The 19,668-nt window shown below is 42.8% G+C and overlaps 1 protein-coding gene across 1 annotated transcript in view; it reads right to left on the bottom strand.

The window, feature by feature from the left end:
• Positions 1-15,966, bottom strand: part of SEC14L1 (SEC14 like lipid binding 1) — a 41,206-nt gene extending 25,240 nt beyond the window's left edge. The window contains exons 1-2 of the mRNA XM_058852187.1: positions 15,832-15,966; positions 14,047-14,138 (exon numbers count right to left, since the gene is read on the bottom strand). Coding sequence (XP_058708170.1) covers positions 14,047-14,109 — 63 coding nt within the window. The 5' untranslated portion in view covers positions 14,110-14,138; positions 15,832-15,966. The remainder of the gene's footprint in view (positions 1-14,046; positions 14,139-15,831) is intronic.
• Between the last annotated feature and the right edge of the window lie 3,702 nt (positions 15,967-19,668).

The raw sequence follows: 19,668 nt of genomic DNA, 5'->3' as shown, positions 1-19,668 counted from the left end.
AAATGTTTTATTAAGTGTACAGAAGAACATAATCCCTGCTCGTCCTTGTCTTCTCTTAGTGCCTATACTTGTTTAAGGGGTTCTCTCTTTTCACTGGAAAGGAGTTCAGGCTCTGTAGTGTTACAAAAAACTCACTTGTGCCTTGAGAATATCCATAAAGAAGGAGGAAGAAAGGATGAGCAGATTTATTCCAATACATTTAAATTCACCCCTAGCTTAATTATGTAAAGCCTCAGATTCTATTTTCATACAAAAAGAAGAGGGTGAGACTGCTCTGTCCATTTTTACATTTAGCTGTATTAGAAGTCCACAGTACTTTCAAGTTAAGTAAATACCCTGTTAAGTTTCTTGCATATTTCAAATAGACTTTACCTGCTAAAGTGATTTTGTCTTCAGTGGATGTCACCACTGAACAAACAGTACCTATTTGTTCTATCAAATAGGCAAACAGCCCTGCCACATGCCAAGAAGGGAATTTGCTGCTCAAATCATAGAAACACAGCAAGAAACCTCCCAGCTTCACATCCATTCTGGAAATTCCTGAAAACAATGAGGACATTGCCCATAACCACTACAAAATAACCCAGTATACAGACTAAACTCAAATTCAATAACTGCTTTGTGATCCTGTATGAAGGGCTTTGATTCAGTAAATTAAAAATCTCTATGGAGACAGGAAACAGCAGAGAAGTTATTCTTGTGCTCTGGCTCCACTAAGTTACTCTGAGACCATAAAAATTTAGAGACAATTTTTTCTTGGCTCCTGGCTTCAAACAGCACTTACCACCACTCATCCAGAACACTAGGGATGTGCATGGGGAAGCAAAACAACCTTTCAGAAGAAAGACAGAACAGAGCTTCACCTCCACACAGCTCTGCAGACATAATCCAGGCTACTTCACACCTATTTCATCTCTTCCAAGTCTTCTGCAGTGCCAAAGGAACAGCTTCACGTTAAATTTCAGGCATAATCACAGTGTATATACACACAGCCAATCATAAAAATAATGAAATACCACTGAAACGGTGTTTTAAAGGAAACTTCAGTTCACAGAGTGCTGCTTACACAGCACATCACCCACCACCCTGGATTTCTGATAGCAGGACCTTTCATGTGTTAAACTGCTACAAAGCCCGTCCAAGTGAAAGCAACTGCATCAACACACAAATACTGGCATTTCTGTTCCTCTCCGTGGTTCAGGCAGCATTTCCAAGGTTACAGTGTTGATCACTAATTGGCTTTAATTACATTCCATAGCTTGGCATTTGAAACAACCCCAAAGGAAACCCTGCAGGCCAGTTCCTGTAACATGGCTTTGAGTCCCATCAGGTGGAACACACTTGGAATCAAACTCAGTTAAAACCATTGAGTTCAACCATTAACCCAGCCCTGCCCAGTCCACCCCTGAAAATACCACACTGCTCATTACATCCTCCAGGTCGTTCCAAAATGTCACTGAAACTGGACAGATCTCCAAGGAAACTCAGCACAGCATCCACACCATCTTCCCAAACTTTGGTACCCACTTTGGTTTGTCTTACTTGTGTTTGAACTTTTTTTCCTTTGAGGTTATCATGCAGAGAAAGCATCAGGAGTCCTACTGAAACCAAAACATTCTTACTGCACAAAACATGACCCCAAACCACGTGGAGTTTGGGACATAATCTCAGTTGTCAATCATAACACACTGCAATAAATTCACCTCTGGTACCTGTTGCACAGAATGGTTTGGAGAAATTCAGGCTAAGAATCAACTAGATAGGATTATGCATATTAGTATCACTTTCATGAACAGGATTTAGAACTGATTTTCTACTGCTGTTAAATTACAGCAGACATCAAACCCTACCTACTATCAAAAAGATAGCAACGATTTCAGGGGGAAAAAAAAAGCACATTTCCTTGTAGTGATTTAAACAGTTCACACACATTTCAGAGTTTTAGATTACCTTCTCTGCAAATTAAATGCTAAGCAAATAAGTGCTTGTTTTTCTACCAGCACACAAGCCAGAAATCAAAAGGATTTCACAGACAGCTTATTGAAAGAATGCTCCATTTAGACAGCACCTGCAACTAAATATCAGTAAAATTCTCAGCTTATCCAAGGAAATACTTGACAATATATGTTCATTAAGCATTTGTGACAAATGTGACTTATACTAAGAAAGCATAGATTTGCTTAAGACTGCCCAAAACCAAAAGCAAGGAAGGGGATAGAAGAAAAGGCAAAACGTAGGAGCAAAAGGAGTTTCTGGGGGAGAGGAAGGTCTGCAGCAAACTCCTCTGTATGGCAGCATAAATGTGTTGGCTACAGAGCCAAGGAATCTCAACTTCGGTGTTCAGGGTTTTCAAGCATGCATAAAGCTACCTTAATATTTCATTAAAGTAATTTAGGCCTTATAAATAAAGCAGGAAATTCAGAACAGGTTATGAAGCAATCTTCTAGGTAAGTGGAATTTTACTGGTAGTTCACTGTTGAGTCATTCAACTGTGGTCACCAACTGACCAAAAAAAGCAAAGAGCCTCTTTTTCTGCACCAGAAAGAAACAGCCAGACACAGAAACCTCAATTCTCATCAGGGCTGTGACCAGTGCAGTCACCCATGCAGGCTCTTTCAATACACAAATCACAACCCTATCCCCCTCAGTGCACCCTTCCCATTCAACAGCTGGGCATTTTCATTTCAGAAAGTGCTCAGAACTTTTACCAGAAAATTACAGTGGCCTGATACTGCATGGAATGACACTGGAAGGGAACTGGCTCATAACTGCTTAAGAACCACTCTGCTACACACAGAGATTCCATCTTCTTCCAGATAAAAATTAAATCTTTGATGATTTAATGCAACTTTATTCAAAGTTTTGATGGCAAAAGCTACACCAATTCAGTGGTTAGAACAAACTGGGGATGAAGGATGCGACCTGAACACAAGGGCTAACATTCCATCTTCTATCTGTAAAAGATGTTCTTCAATAACCACAGACATGCCTCAACATGACTTTAATTTGAGGAGTGGTTACTTTCAAACAGATTTGAGTCATTTGTGGTTTGCTTAAATAAACTCACACAGGTGGAATTGTGTAATAATTGATTCTTATATGGGAACATAAATGTCCATCTTCAGAAGACACCTGAGTATGAGGGCAGGACAGAGGAGAAAGTGGACAGCCTGTGTAGGAGTCTGAGTTACACCTGCTTTGCCTTCCAGGCACACACAAGTGAATCATTAATTCTCTTCCTCCCTTTGGGAAGGCCAGAGAGCCCAAAGTACCCAAGTGCCACTCCACTAAGAGTGAGCAAGACAGACTTCAACTGCAGCCTCTGCACAATCTCGAAATCTCTAAAATGAGAAGCTAGAATAGAGAAGTTGGGCAAGTACCACTCCTTCCTCAAGAAAAACAAAAGGTTAAGGACAGAAAACTCAACAACCATGCTGAATGCAAATAAAATAATTTTAATCTTCCTTTCCTTTGGAGTAAGCTGAGAAAGCCTGATCATTCAGGTTAGGCTGGCTTATGACTGAGAGACCAAGATCAAATTGCTGGTTAGAAAACAATTGACATTGCTCTGGTCTAGACTGAAGGTGGAACACCGAGGACAGACTTTAGAGCTGTGCTGCTCCAAGTTGCTCTTCACCATACACACATCTTCCCTGGCCTCGTGGGGGCAACAGCAATACCAGATGGACTTGCAATGTCACTGTAACTTATTTATTTCAAACGCATTTACAACACTATTCTGTATTCAAGAGAAAAATACCTGCCCTGCCCGTGTTCCAAGCAAGACAGATGGAAATCAGCCTGGCCCAGGAGCCACGTAGCTCGGGGCACAACACTTTGTTTGACAGAATGTGCCCTGCAATTAAAGTCAATTCAGTAGTTCCTACAAGAGGAAACTTGGCTTCTGACCCCAATTGCACAGGACATGACTGCTCTGGCTCAAGGTTAAAGTACTCTGGAGAAAAGGCCGACCTCCAAAAGAGCATCACAGCAAAGGCTGGCGACAGGCCAGGGAAGGCTTAAATGCCTGGAGACCGACATGTGATTACTGAGGAATGTGAGCTATTCCCAAGCACTTCCTATTTCTCTGCAACACTGGCAATACACAGCCCTTTATATAACACAGGAACATATCTTCCTGTGAATTTTTTAAGAGAAAGACATAAAACCAACTGTAAATCATTAAGCTTGTCCTACCGTTTCTTCTAATTACCATTCCTTGTCTTACAGCAGCTGAACAATCACAAGCACGCTCTGTGTTGCCAACAGGCATTTCACAGGCACGGGGTATTGTCACACTGAAAGCACAATTTGGTGCTTGGCTTCCCCTTTCCTTTTCCAGTTAACAAAACTGCATGTCTGGTTCCTCTGCAGTCAGTTTTTTAAAATTCAGCTGCAATCCCACTGTGTCCACTGAGGATCTATTTTTAGAACAGTCAAATATTCCTAGCTGCTCTATTGTACCAGCTTGAGTCTCAGTTTTATGAGTCCTATAATTAGTATTCGTCACTTGTTTGGTCTTAGAATCACAGACACTTTCAATAAGGTCTGTTACAACATGTTTAACATCTGGAATATGTTAGGCTATTTTTAATAAAATTATTCCTGCGCAGACAAAATCGAATTTATGAGTGGAGGAGGACAGGATGACTACAGCACTGCTACAGTGTGGGCTCAGAATTCCTCATTAAACCATTGCCTGAGAGGTTAAAGAGTTGTACTACCACAAGAAAAAGTCTCCAGACTTTTTCCCCCCTTCCATGAAGGTTCAGTGGAACAGGTTTGACTTCATTGCCTCAGACTTCACCCACGAGGTTTTCATTTGGCCCAGAGGCAATTGGTCTCTGAGCACTACACCGGTGATTTCACTCTTCCAAGACTATCATTAGTACAGTGAGCTTCACCAGGAGAACACAAAACTCAAGATAAATAGCAAGGCCTTGATTTTGCTTTTGGACCAGCAAAATATCAGCTTCCAGGTAGAAAGCAGCCATATTCTGTTAAGAAAATCAATTATAAAGTTTAAAATTCATAATTTTAAGTCTTGGAACATTCACTAATATCAATGGAATGTCATTAAAATGCAGCATGATAGGGTCTGGAGCCTAGACACTATTTAGCTCAAACTAGGAAGCATAACAAAAAAATACCTTACATCCATGTCTGATGTATCAGGAGACCCTCAAAAAGGTAAAAACTGATGGTGGAAAACCAAGAATACAGAGCAGCAGCTCCTCATGAGAAATCATAAACCACTGAACTAAGACCACCACCACAAAAATGAGTCATTTAAGGCCTGAGGGAAATACCTGCCAGATCCAAGAGGGCAGGCAGCACAGAGAGCCTGAGCCAGGCTGTGCTGCCTCTTTGACACGAGGAGCAGGAGGTGTGAGGCTCAGCAAGCTCTGCCAGGCTCCAGGGAGAGGATCCATCTCTTGACAGAGAGTCATGAAGCACCAGAGACTGCTGGAGGGTGTCAGCACAGAGTTCACTGGGCTCCAGAAAGGAATTGGAAGCACGAGAAATCAAGCACATGAGATGTTATTCCTGACAACGGCACATTCTGGACCAGAAGGGCTGTCAAGACACATTGCTGGAGGATGAGAGTATCCAAAGAGAGTGTTACCATATGTTGATCACATTCCTATCCTCTCCCCTAGAGGCACATACTGCCCTTAGCCACTGCCTGAAAGGCAGCACTGGCTAGAGAGGCCTCATGGTGCAATTAGGCTCTGTGCTTCTCATAAAGAGACAGAATAAAAATCCAAATTCATCATTCAGATATCAATAGCCAGGTAATATCAGTGCAAGATCTATCACTGGCATGGTTCAACTTCTGCACCCCAATAAAACACAGACAGAAAATACCACCTAGCTTCAAAAGATAAGTCAAAAAAAATAGTTAAGAGTCATTTAGTCATTTGATTCTTCTCTAAAAAAGAAATTAAAGTCATAGATTACAGACAATCACTTCTTTGTTCTTCACCCTCCTTTACAGCAAAGAAAGGCAAAGAAAAGCAGGAATTGGTTTAGTCAACACAGAACTAACAAGTTCAAGTGAAATTACTTTCAATCATGTTCATTACAACTTCAGTGGCTGCACCACACACACCCTGAAACACTTCAATAGAAATAAGTAATTTCATAGAGCCTTGAATTCAGTAATGAAGAACTTATCTACAAACCAGTGAATTGCACAGCAAAGAGAGTTTTGCAAATTATACCATATAATTTACACACTGAATGAAACAGCCTGAAAAATACATCCTCTGGAAAGGTTTCTGCTGCATGGTGTGCCTGAACTGGACAGAATGTCTGTGGCATTTGAATTTTACACTAAATGAAGGGACACAATGCACACAAGAAAGGAAGTGCGCTCATCAGGAAGCTGCTCCCTTCTGCTGTGGCATAAACAACTCTAAATGGCACGTTGCCACCCTGACCATCACCAGGGAAATACTCATTTTCACAAAATGAGATCTGTTATTGGCACAGCGATATGATCTAATATTACAGCAGCAGTAGGCACAGCAGAAAGTTATCAGACAGACTGAGATGGTGAGGTTTGCAGTGTAGCTTTCAACTCCTGCACAAATTGATCTGCATATATTCCAAAAAAGCACTTGTACTCAAGTTGAGAGCATAAATACCAACAAAATTAAAACAGTTGTAATTATCCAGTAATCCATAACCCCACAGATTTAGATATTTAACTTCATCAATCTGACCAAGACAAAACCTTGAAACAGTAATTTAAGAGAGCCCGAATATGTATAATTAAGAATTAAAATAGTTTAAGCAAATATTCATTTTTAATGCAAAAGAGTAGCTTCTCTTTGCTCCCTCCCACGATCCCTCTGCTGTCACCAGAGTTAAAGCTGGTAACCCAGTGATATTTTTATTTTCAAATTTGCTGATATATAGAACCCAAAACTAATTATAATAAAGTAAAACCCAAAAGAAGTCCAAGATAGAAAATGCTCAAATATGAAGTTTTATACATGGATACAAAGCAAGACAGGCAGCCAGTCCATTTGTGTGATTGTGTTCCAGCATATCACACAGAAATTAATAATTTTCATTTTTCTGAAGGAAGGACAGAACCCCCTTCATGCCAAAGCAACTCACAGAATCCTCAACTCCAAGGCATTAAGTGCAATTTGCAAGTACTTTGCACTGTTAAATAATACCTGAAGACTGCTGAATCAGGTTTCTAATGGCCCCTTCATTTAGTGTTACAGCAAGTAGCTTCTGCATTTTTCAAACTGCAGATCCCTAATTATTTCCCAAGGGACTGGAGGGCTCCCAGAGTGCAACCCTGGTGCCAGCTGCCCTGCTGACTCCTCTTTCTTGCAGCCAGCTGCCAGCAGCTCACCCACAGCATGGGGGGGACCAGCACCTGCTCCCACAGGGCTGCTCAGCAGCCTTAAGGGAGCCCAGCGAGGAAATTGTCTTGACAAGGAATTTATCTTCCTTTCCTCCAAGACAGCTCTGGCCCAGCCTGTGTCCCCAGGCTGGCTTGCTGATGAATGTCTTTGCAAAAAAAGCAAGAGCAGCAGCCTGGTGCATCAGCTTAGCTACAATGGGAAACCACGTACTGGTGATATTTCTCTAACCCTTAGAAAAGGGCCACGGAACCACAAGCTGAAAACCTCAGTGGACTGGGCTGAAATCAGCATGACTTGAGCAAAAGCTACGCAGAGAAAAGCTGAGAATTGAGAGCTGATCCCCACTTGTGCTGGCTCGCTGCTGGCCTGTAGTGTTGTAGCAGTGGAGCCCAGAGGGTACCAGCCCTTCCAGCCACGCTGCCAGCAGCTCTGCCAGTGCAGGGCTCTCATCTCAGACACCACTGCCTGACTGCTGATGGCTGAAAGCAGCTGCAGTCAGACTGTGAGAAAGTCAAATTATTAAACTACCTGTAATAGGCCTTACTTAACAGTTTACAGGAGCTGCTAACCTGACCTGTCTTAACTCTATCACAAAAATGAAATAAAGTGTTAAATAATTCAGCTTAACATCCTAGTTCTTCATTTAGAATACATCCACAGTATTTTTAAACTACATGAAAAAACTGGAATACAAATTCACTTGGGAGAAAAGGAAATAGACCATTTAAGACCAACCTGTAATTAATTTCAACTTGAGCTAATTAACAGCTTTCCTTGCATATTCTCAGAAGATTCATTCTACATTCAGAATGCAACAGCTTAAAGATTCCATCACTGGCCTCCCTCCAGGAACATACTGACTCCAAACGAAGTTCAAAGCAAAAACAATCCTGGTTACAACAAATACCCCCCAATTCTGGGTTCCAGATTCTGGACTCTTGACTGAAGGTGCTTTACAGGAGGCCCTCAGGCAGCACAGACTGCCCAAGCAATATAGAAACATCTCATTCTGATGTCTAAGCAACCTCTGGCTTCTCACTGGATATGTTTTTTTAATCAATCCCCAAAAAATTCACCCTCTTTCCCACAAGGCTGTGAAGGCTTTAATACATGCTTCTTTCTGTCTAACCACACATTGGACCATGAAGTTACAGCTTCTCCAGACTGTAACTGTAGAACCCTGAGTGTCCAGGACTCTGCAGGATGTGTAACCACTTTTTTCTGCCAGATTCCCACATCTGTAAGAGTTTTAACTCAAAGGCAACATCACCTGGCTGGATCAACAGATCCTGGAGCAGCACTTCACACCAGAGTTAAAACACTTGCAAAGGGTGAAAAGCTTGGAATGCTTTCAGAACAAAACACAAGAATTGTTTTGATATATATTTTCTTTCTTCTGACACCTTTCAGAGTGTGACAGTAGAGGTGGCTTAGCTTTTAAAGGGTAAAGGACTTGTTAAAAACTGACTCAAAGCTTTCTGTGAACAAGAGAACTGCAGCTGTCAGCTACAGTCAGGTCATGTGTTTGCCAAAAAAAACAAAACAAAACAAAAAAAAAACAACAAACAAAAAAAAGCAGGAAACCAAGCATGGAAATAGCTAAGCAGGTCACAAAGTAACACATAAATTGCACTGTTAGCAGGCAGCTAAGTCAATATTTTTCCCCAGTGCTTAAGAGAACTCTCCCATTTGTTACCCACAGCTCAATCCAAACAAGTGGCCAAGTAATCATTTGATCTTACACCATTTGCTAACAGAGGAACCACCACCAGCATCAACCAGGAGTGAAACTTCAGGCATTTAAAATAAATTCAGAAATTCCACACAAGGCTCTGTTCCACCACAGTTTTACCAACACATTTCCAACAGTAAATAAGGCTGAGTTTTCAACAAAGACAAGGAGCAAAGCAGCTGAGTCTCTGGGTGTTCTACAGAAGAGAAAACAGCTCAGATGTTTTGGGAGCAGACTCCCAGGTTTATTTCCTACCCTAGGATTTGAGCATCCAAGACAAATTGTCAGCAAAGCACACTGCATCAGGGGAATAAAATACTTCTCTATGCATTTAAAGCCTACTTTGTGCTTTCAAAAGCACTTGCAGAAGAGCTTCCTTTTTCTCACCAGCCTCTCAGCCCCTCTTCACATGATGTGTGAAATGCATTTTTTCCAGGAAAACAAAATGACACTGGAAGGAATAAAAATGGCGAGTATTTATGAGGAGGTGTGGCACTTAGCTTGATACAGTTTAAAATTTTTTAAATTACTTTTTAAAGTAATAACTTCTTTAGTGAAATAATAATGTACTGCTGATCAGGAAGCTCATTACAATCTAGATCAAGGGAATTATACTTTGATTTGTCAATCTGGAAAAACAGATAATTTTTTTTTCTAATCTACTCTTAGCACTGAAGCGTATTAATCCCATTTACAAACCTATTACTTACCTGTAATTTAGGGATACTTTAATTCATGAGCTATACCTTAAGAACTATTTTTTAGATCTATAAAGCCAAAGAGAGTCAGTCAGGCTGATGTCCAAAAGCAGCAAATTTGAACCATTAAAATGATAATATAATCAAAGGCACTACACATTATACTTACTAGGAAAGATTCATGCTTGAGATACTTCAGATATTCTATCAGAACAGTGGCAAAATGTGAGATCGATTTTTTAAAATCCACATTATTTCTGAAACTAAGTAATTTGTGACTGTAAATAGGACATTTTCTAAATGGGCTGAAGAGCAATACATTTTCCACAGAGCTTCCAGAAACTTAAAAAGAAAAATCCCGCTGGTCAATGGTTCAATCCAATGTGTTCTTTTTCAAACATTTTATTTTCCATTTGCATAAATTCCACCCTTGAAATGCCATTGCAACTGATTATTCATTATTTAAATTTACTTTGGAAATTAAACTCAAGGGGAATTATCTAAAGTATGTCAGACTGAGAATGAGCTGCGAATCTCCAAAGTTAATTTTAGCCTCATGTGTGTTAAGGAAGATTCAAGTTCTTAACTGCCTTTTAATATTAAGAACTACTTATTCAGCAAAGTCCCTGTATTACTTTAAATGTAAACCTCTTTAAGCTAATTTAAAAAAAAATGAAACTGTAATCTTTAGAAGTTTTCTAAAAGCAGCTTCTCAGTTTTTCTCCAGCATATTTAACCTTGGTAACTTGACAAGTGAGTCTAAGTAAACAGCCATTTTTCCACATTTCAGCTGCTTCCAGCATTACGTAAACTCTGAACAGGAGGAGAAGCGAGATTCTGTTCAGTCTCCTGAACAGCTGTGCAAGCTGCTGCTCTGGGTGCTTTCTTAAATACATATCCACTAACACACAGATAATAAGTTAATTATGACAGATATTCCACAGAGCAGGCAAAAATCATGATGCCAGCTTCAGAAACTATTTGGTAAAATCATCTGGCCTGTGTTAGGTGTGTCAGACTGAAGTGTGGTAATTTCTAGCCTATGATTCTAGAACCTTTTCAAGTTTAGGAAATAGTTTCATTAAAAGATTTGCATCTTAAACATTATCTGGAACCACACGATTTGCCAGTAGAAGGAAATCTTCAAGGGAAGTAGCTTATTTTAGACTTTACACAGCTGGACTTTAATGATGAGGGAAGGTAGGGAGCTTTGAAGCAATGGATGTCCCCACTCTCGCCCAGCCTCAGCACCTCACCCATTCCCAGCTGGGAGATAAGGGGTCATTCCTCAAGGATATTGTCACAGAGATATATTAGGGTTCTACAGATGAGTTTTAGATGTCAGTGGAGGAAGCATAACAGAGCAACTTCTTTTCAAAAGCAATTTAACTTAGGAAAAGAATTTTGATTTTTGTCTATTTTAGAAGTTTTTATATCATAATTGCCTGCAAAGCACTTTTGTCTTGACAATTTTGGCTTAGATCAAAGCGGAATTAAATTCAGTTTTTTGTCTTAATATAGAGATGCAGTCACCCTTCCCAGAGAACAAAGTTCCCTGGGAACACACTAGAGCTGCATGAATGGAATGCTGATTGTGCTCCATTCTCTCTCAAGTACCTCTTGGAAACCCAGGAAGGGGAAAATGGGGAAATCGGAAGTTTGCACTGTAAATGACCCGCTCTGCAAGTGGCATTCATTCCATGGCTTCCAGAAAAGAAGAATTAATGCTGATTTCTCTGTCTGAAGGCTAAATATTAGTTTGACTTAATGAGTTCCAATTTGCAATTGCAACATCCAGGGAATCTTCCCAGTGTACATGGGCTTCATTGACACTGGTGAACTTCATTACCGCTCCAGAGAAAGAATTAATTACCTCTGGAGCTCCACAGAACACCCAGGGAAGGGAGGACAATTGGCCAAACAAAATTTGTAAAAGTAATCAGCACCTGAACACAAAGATGAGATCTCACACAAGAGCCAGGCCAGAACCAGTGATTTTTGTTAAGACAATTCAGCACACAGAACACTGCTGCCACATCGACCAAAGTTTTCTCAAGAGATTTTTACTGACAGATGAGTAGCTCTGGGTGTGGGTTTAAACCTCTGTTTGAGGAGACATTCTCTCAAGGGCTGGGTGCAAATAAAAAAGAGGGACAGAGGAAAATCAAACACAACACAAGGCATTTATTGGGTGCTTTAAATTCAATCCTGTATATGGCAGGCTGTTCCTCTTTTCAGAAGAGCTGCTGGCACTGTTAAAATAACATTATAGCATTTTTTTACTTGAAAATATGCAACGTAGTGCATCCACTTTAGCAAGCATAGAATTTGACACAAGTATTCCTTCCAGAAACACTTCATCAACTTATGCAATCACTGTTCAACCAAGGGGAAACAGTAACAAAACAGTAACAAAAAGCATCAAGCCTGCATATACTGTTTATATTCTTCAGAGAATTTGGCACATGGACTCCCCTACCCTCTTCAAAAAATGCATGGACAGTTTTGATGGATCACCAGCAGGAATTTTACAAGTTCTAAAAATCAGTAACAGCAGCAACATGGCAGGGGGAGGACATTCACCCAGCGCTCACATTCTGAACAAGTACAAGTGATAACCCACTGTTCTGACACAGACTAAATAAATCAGATGTATTATTGCTCAGCTAAATTTCCAGTCTCAGAAAGGAACCTGTTTGGCTGTTCCTTTTTATAAGCATTCTTCTCTTAGTTCACTGTTAATTTTCAACTATTTTTTTATCCTAGTTGCATACCTACTAGAGCCACTTGCTTTCTAAAGAAAGGCTTTAATATAAGGAAAGACTTTATATTTGTTAAATATTATTCTTCAGATATTATTCCCAAGACACAGAACAGTTTGTGTTAATACTAATAGTCAGAAGTGTTTCTAATTACACCCAGCAAAGCACTGTGGGCAATTCTGATTTCAGCATTTTGACTCAAAATATCCTTGAAGAAATAATTCACAAGAAGAATTTTTGCCTTCAATTCAGCAGCAAGGTAAAGACTCATCAGTTTAGCAACCAGCCAAGGAATTTAATTTAAGAAACTAATTTTGGCTGATTGATCTAAGAGCCAGTACAAGTTCACTGAAGGCTAAAGTTACAGACACCATCAAATTTCACTGACAGACCACCTGAAGCCCAGCTGTCAGAGTAACTGAAGTCACAAAAAGACCTTACACATATCACAGCTGGCTTCTTCACTGCTCAGCAAAATAAGAACTCTCTGCCTTGAAGTGTCTGCAACAGCAAGACCTAAATGTGTAACACTGGAGGCAGCCTTAGGAATAAGATTAAAAGAAATGCAAGTATTCCCTGTAGAGTGAACTATTCTTTTTTTGCCCTGTGACTGCAAAGGAGCATTTCTGTAAGGAGCCCTGCACCCCCAACCACGTGATCTATCTAAATATTTACACTATGAGCACTATTAAAAGTCTCCTCTGAAGTCATTAAGCACAGTATTTTCAGCAAGTGAAATCAAACAATTATTATGTAGATTACAGCTCACTTTTAACTGTTTTTATCAGGGAAAAGCTCCTTAATTGCTCTTTGTAAATCATAAGAACCCCACAGCTGTGGTTTCAACTGAATATACTTCAAAATGTCAAATACCTGCTTCCACTCTGTTTTCTAAAAGGGAGGCGAGAGAGTGAAAAAATGGAACCTAATTAAATTTCTTTCTTTTCATTACTATTTGTACCACTATCACACCAATTAGCAACATGCACCCAAAAGGCTTTTTGTTCACCTCTCTGGCCTCCCTACTTTTTCTTCCCATCCCTCAAAATGTTCCCAGTGTCCTTTCTTCCTTTTTATTCAGGCATATCGTTGCTTTCATGGCTTTCTCTGCACTATCTAATCCTGTAAATTCTACACTGATGAAAACACAACCAGAAACAATGTTTTAATCAGTGTACATGACATTTCCTCCTGTTCTAAAAGAGTTTGACCCCAGTAATCAGCTTCCAGTACACTTCAATCCTACTTTTGCTCTAACTTTCAAATACATCTGTAAACACTATCTAAACTTTGGCAGAAAAGAAGAGCACATTATGTTAAGAAAACATTGAAACACACAGCTCTCATAGTTTGCATTTTGTTTTCAGCTTTTAATGTTCTACAGTATCTATCAAACAAAGCCCAGCAAGTACTCAGCAACACAAGGAACTGTCAAGAAGGAAATTACAGCAAAAATTAATACTTACAGCCATAATTAACTCAAAAGGGTGTTTATACACCCGTACAGGGGACTGGTACTTCTGCACCATGGCTGCAGTTTAGTGAGATCAACTCAAACCTGAAAAAGAAATTTTTAAAACCATCTGTCAGACGTAGGAAGCCATTTTCAATTTTCTCTTGCAATTAGTCTGTGCGTGGTACCACGCTAGCAATTCCACAGGAAATCCTTCATAATTCCCTGACAACCTTTTTTAAGACCCAACAGGGGCTCTGAAAAGCTATATATATATATATTTGTCAGAAATGACTTATCATTTCTTTTAAAGACAACACAAAATTAGCACATTTTTAGTCCACTTTTAGTAACAAATCTTCAACAGATTTTATGACTCTTTGTCAGGATGGTGAGACTTCCTGTGCTGCTGCTGAGAACCAAACACTGACACATCCCAGCGACAGGCAGAGAAGCATTTCCCAGTCCCCCAGCACGGTATGTGGGCTGCCCTGCTCAGAGCAGGGACTGGGCAGGGGGAAAAACAAGAAAGAAATACAGAAAACACAAAAAGAGGTTAAAAAAATAAGTGCTAAAAATGCTTGTTTGCAAAAAGGAGGAAAAAAAGATGGATTATTAAAGCAGACCGATGGATCATCACTTGATCATCTCCAAAAAAATTGAAACTTTTGAGAGAAAAACTTATGTGATAGTTGTGGAAAAAAACTTCGAGAAAAATTCCACTATGCGGCCAGAAAAGATTCACTGGCAAGACGGAGAGGAATTACTCCAAAGGCTTTGTGCCTGCTCTACCCAGCAAAGTGCTTGACCCGAACTCTCTCGACTGCAATTACGTTTATTGAAAAATTCTGGCAGTAGCACTCGCATATGAATCGCGGGCGGCGAGCCAGCCTCAATTTAGCGAGAAATGGGTTTGCTACAGCAAGTTCGCTTCACTTTTCTGTCCGCAGGGACAGCGGGAGCGCTCCCGGCCCCGGAGCTGGGGCAGCGCTCCCCGGCCGGAGCCAAGAACAACCCCCCGAGCCACAGGAAAGTTCTCCGACATCCCAGCCCCGAGAAGAATTTACCCATGACTACCCCGCATCTTTTATTTTTTTTGTTTTCAAACCACCTGAATCAGCACAAACAGCCGCAAACCCTCTCTAATCCCCGGACAAAAAGAGTTACACAACAAAGAAACTCCGCGTTCCTCCCACCGCGGCGGAACCGGGACACCCCGGGAGGGGACGGGATGGGGACACAGCTGGGACAGCCCTGAGCTCTCCCGGAGGGATCCGGGACACCTGTGACAGCCCCGCAGCAACCGGGACACCCCGGGAAGGGAAGGGACACCTGTGACAGCTCCGCGCTCTCCGGAGGGATCCGGGACACCCCTGGAGGGGCCGGGATGGACGGACACTGGTGACAGCCCCGCGCTGCCCCGGAGGGTTCCGCGACACTCCGGGAGGGGACGGGACACCGGTGAGAGCCCCGCGCTGCCCCGGAGGGACCCGGCCAGAGCCGCCTGCACGGGGCGGCCGGAGCGCAGCGGCCGCGGCGCTGCCGTGACCCGCCCGAGGACCGCGACCCCCGCCCCACCATCACCACCACCATCACCATCATTACCACCATCATTACCATCACCACCCCCCTCCACCACGGGTAGCGCCGACCGCTCCTCGGGGCTCCCCGCAGCCAGCGCTGAGAGGAGCCGGCGGGGAGCGGGTGGACAATGGGAAAGTTGCCGCGGGGCAGGGCGGCGGGGCTGGGGGACGTGGGGCGCGGGGCGAGGCCGCGGGCGGCTCGGCGCTGTCCTTACCGCTCGGAGCCGGCCGCGCTCTCCCCTCATGCCGCCGGGGCAGCTCCGTCCTGCGCGGGAGGGGCGCGCGCCGCCGCCCGTCGCTCGCGGTGCCGGGCGGGGGCGGGCCCGGCGCCTGCGCGCTGCCGGGGGCGGGGACGGGATGGGCGCATGCGCGGTGTGCGGCGCGGGCTGCCCGGCGGGCGTGAGGGGACCGGCGAGAGGGGACAGGCGAGAGGGGACAGGCGAGAGGGGACAGGCGTGAGGGGACAGGCGTGAGGGAACTGGCGTGAGGGGACAGGTGTGAAAGGACAAGCGTGAGGAGACAGGCGAGAGGGGACAGGCGTGAGGAGGCAGGCGAGAGGGGACAGGCGTGTGGGGACAGGCGAGAGGGGACAGGCGTGAGGGGACCGGCGTGAGGGGACAGGCGTGAGGGGACCGGCGTGAGGGGACTGGCGCTCGTGCGGTGATGGCGTGGTTTGCGTGGGAAAGAATCCTAAAGGTCATCCAGTTTCACCCCCTGGTGTGGGTAGGGTCAGCTTACGCCAGACCAGATTGCTTCGAGCACTGTCCAGCACGGCCTTGAACACTTCCAGAGATGGGTCAGCCACAGCTGCTCCGTTCTACTCCCTTACCTCCCTCCTAAAGAGGAATTTCTTCCGAATCTCCAATCGTAGAATCACAGGGTCAGTAAGGATGAAAAAGACCTTAAAGATCACAGAGTCTAGCCTATGACCTAACACCACCTTGCCAATTCGACTGTGTCTCTAAGTGCCACATCCTTCTTAAACACCTCCAGGAATGATGACTAAACAAATCTAAACCTCCTCTCTGTCAGTGTGAAGCCATTCCCTCTTGTCCTGCCACTACATGACCTGGTAAATAATCTTCCTTCCATCTTTCTTGTAGGCTCCCTTCAGGAACAGCATGAAGCTGTGTCAGGGGAGGTTTAGGTTGGATATAAGGAAAAGTTTTTCACCCAGAAGGTGGCTGAGCACTAGAACAGGCTTCTCAGAGAGGTGGTCACAGCACCAAGCTTGCTTGAGATCAAGGAGCATTTGGACAATGCTCTCACATGGTGGGATTCTTGGGGTGTCCTGTACAGGGCCAGGAGTTGGACTCGATGATCCTGGTGGGTCCCTTCCAACTCATCAGATTCTGTGATTCTGTGATTCTGTACTGGAAGGCTGCAATTAGGTTATCCTGAAGTCTCCTCCAGACTAAACAATCCAAGTTCTCCCAGTGTTTCCTCATATCAGAACTGCTCCAACCCTCCAATCATCTTGGTTCCTCCTCTAGACATGGTCAAACACATCCATGTCCTGTGCAGGAGCCCCAGAGTATTCCAGGTGGGGTCTCACCTGAGTGGAGCAGAGGGACAGAGTCCCCCTCAAACACAGAGTTGTGTACAGACACCACGGGTGCAGGAGGGCATGGACAGCAGGATATGGCACCTTCTGCAGGTACCTCCGATCCCCTTAGCTCCTGAACATTCTGTGGGCCCACACCCCTCATGGCTCCCTCACCACAGGGCTCTGGGGGCTCCAGGTGGGTTTCAGGCACCATCAAGGGTAAGATCAGCTTGGGACAATGGTGCAGCACGGTGCTCCAGGGTCACGGTGCTGAGGGAGTGCAGGCACCCACCTCAGTCACTGCTGGAGCATCTTTCCACCTCTTCTCTGTCTCCATAAGCAGCCAGCATTCACCCAGCTCAGGGTATTCGCAGTCTGAGATGCCTCAAAGAGCTCTGTCTCAAACCATGTGTAGTTTAACTGTGATGTACTAAGAGCAAGAAGTTCAATTGTGGTTTTTTTACAGTACCAGAGTATCACAAACTGTGTTAAAATAAGGACTTGAAATTTAGGAACCCATGTCTCTGCTCCCTTCAGCAGGACTATTGAGACATTTTGTTTACCCACAATATCTTTCATTAATGGCTCACTCCCTCAGAATAGAAATCTGCTAAAATTCAGTTATGTCCTGACATTTTGAAGCAATTCTTTCCCTAGGAAAGCTGAATCTGTGGTTACCACTAATGAGGGATTAAGCTACCATTCTTTCTTATACAAACCTTGTGTCTTTTAAAGTTAGTCAAGCATACCCTCTTGTCTGATCTGAACTAGTCCTTACAAGAAGTTGTTTAATGTGTTGAGAAATTGTTCCTTTCAGTCTAATTTCTGCTGTGGCACTTGGCCAGTTGACTTCATGTAGCTGGAGTTAACCAGTTAATTGTAATTAGATTTAGTTATCTGATTATATTCTATGCCATTATGCCTGCAACATCCTTTTCCTGCTCTGAAAGCCTGAGATATAATCATACCTGCATAGCAGGGCAAGGAATTTACACCCACTCAGATTTCTCTTTGTTCATAACATTTCCCTCTTTAGATTCTGGGAAATGTTCTAATTCTTACTGACCACCTCTATTCTACTTCACTAAATGACCAGGTAACCAGAAAAGCTTTATTTTGACTTTTAAAGGTATTTGGAGTTTATTGATAGAGTGAAAATCCATAATTTAATGTCTAAATGAGTTGTCATCTCAGCTGTTTTCTGCAGAAACAACAATCTTAGTAAGATAGACAAAGAAGAGGGAAGCAATGTGGGTTTAAATTTTTCTACTGTTATTTATTTTCCTGTTATATCTTCTCTTATGGAAGCTCCAGCCATGCATCGTTAGGAGGAATATAATGAATAAATGTGTGGGTGAAATGTTTCAGGGAAGCTGTGAGGCATGCTGGAGACTGAAGCCCAGAGGACACAGGCTGAAAATGCAAACTGTTCCATATTTTTGGAAAATTAGGAACACAGCCTGCTAGATATGAAGGGAAGTTTGGCCTTAGGGAGGTTATGCAAGGTCGGTCACTTCCCTCCATGTGAGCACTTCCCCTGGATTGCATTCCTTCACACTATGAACTTTAGTTACACAACCCAAAGCAACTCTTGATTCAGACAATATTGCCATGGAAATTAATGAGAACTATTGATAGTCAATCCTTTACTATTAATAATAACAACTAACTGAGAGTGCATTTGCTTGGGAACAGTGCAGGGCTGATGCATATGAGAAAAGATTCAAAATGCCTCTCAGCCGTGCTGGAATGCAGCTCAAACTCCTGGAATTTCAACAGGCAGGAACTTGCTCTGGTTTCTTTTGTTTGCATCCCAGGCAGTGAAAAAAAGTGAAGCGATCCTGACTTCCCTTTGTCCATCAAGTCTCATCTTCAGAGCTGTTGTGCTAAAGAGAGGAGATTGTCAGCAGTTCACAACAAGAGAAAACATGTTCACTCAAGGTCTTGCTGGTAAGCCATACATTTATTAAAATATGTGGAAAAGGGATGAGAGTTTGGGTTCAGACACACTGAAGTGCTTCAAGAGCCGTTCCCTAACAAATCAGTTCTGAGTCAGTGGAATTTTTTATGTACTATTGGCTGCATTTAAATAAATACCTGCTTCCTAAAACTTTAAAGCCATGGAAATGGTCCCAAATGATAACACTGCCAGTGTGATGGAAAGAATAATAAGCATGATGAGTGACAAACAGTTAATGGAACAGATTTGTACCCTGGGGACATTGATTCTGGTTTGCACAGAGTTTTTATTTAATGCATCACAGGTATTTCACTAGGTATCACCATTTTTCCTTTCCCTTGTCAGTCTAGGGAGAGATGAACTGGTAAAGCTGGGTGTGAGGATGTGTGAACTCCTTCACCCCTCTTCTCTTAAAAGTAACTGTTCAGCCCTCCAGACACAGACCTGAATGTGCCCATCCATTACAGTTGTACATATTTTTGTAAGCTCCCTGGACAGCCCGTAGTAGGTAAACACTGAACAGGAGGAAAAATTTTTCCGCGTATC

Source organism: Poecile atricapillus, chromosome 17 (assembly GCF_030490865.1).
Source record: "Poecile atricapillus isolate bPoeAtr1 chromosome 17, bPoeAtr1.hap1, whole genome shotgun sequence".
Classification (NCBI taxonomy): domain Eukaryota; kingdom Metazoa; phylum Chordata; class Aves; order Passeriformes; family Paridae; genus Poecile; species Poecile atricapillus.
This window is presented reverse-complemented; position numbering and strand designations above follow the sequence as displayed.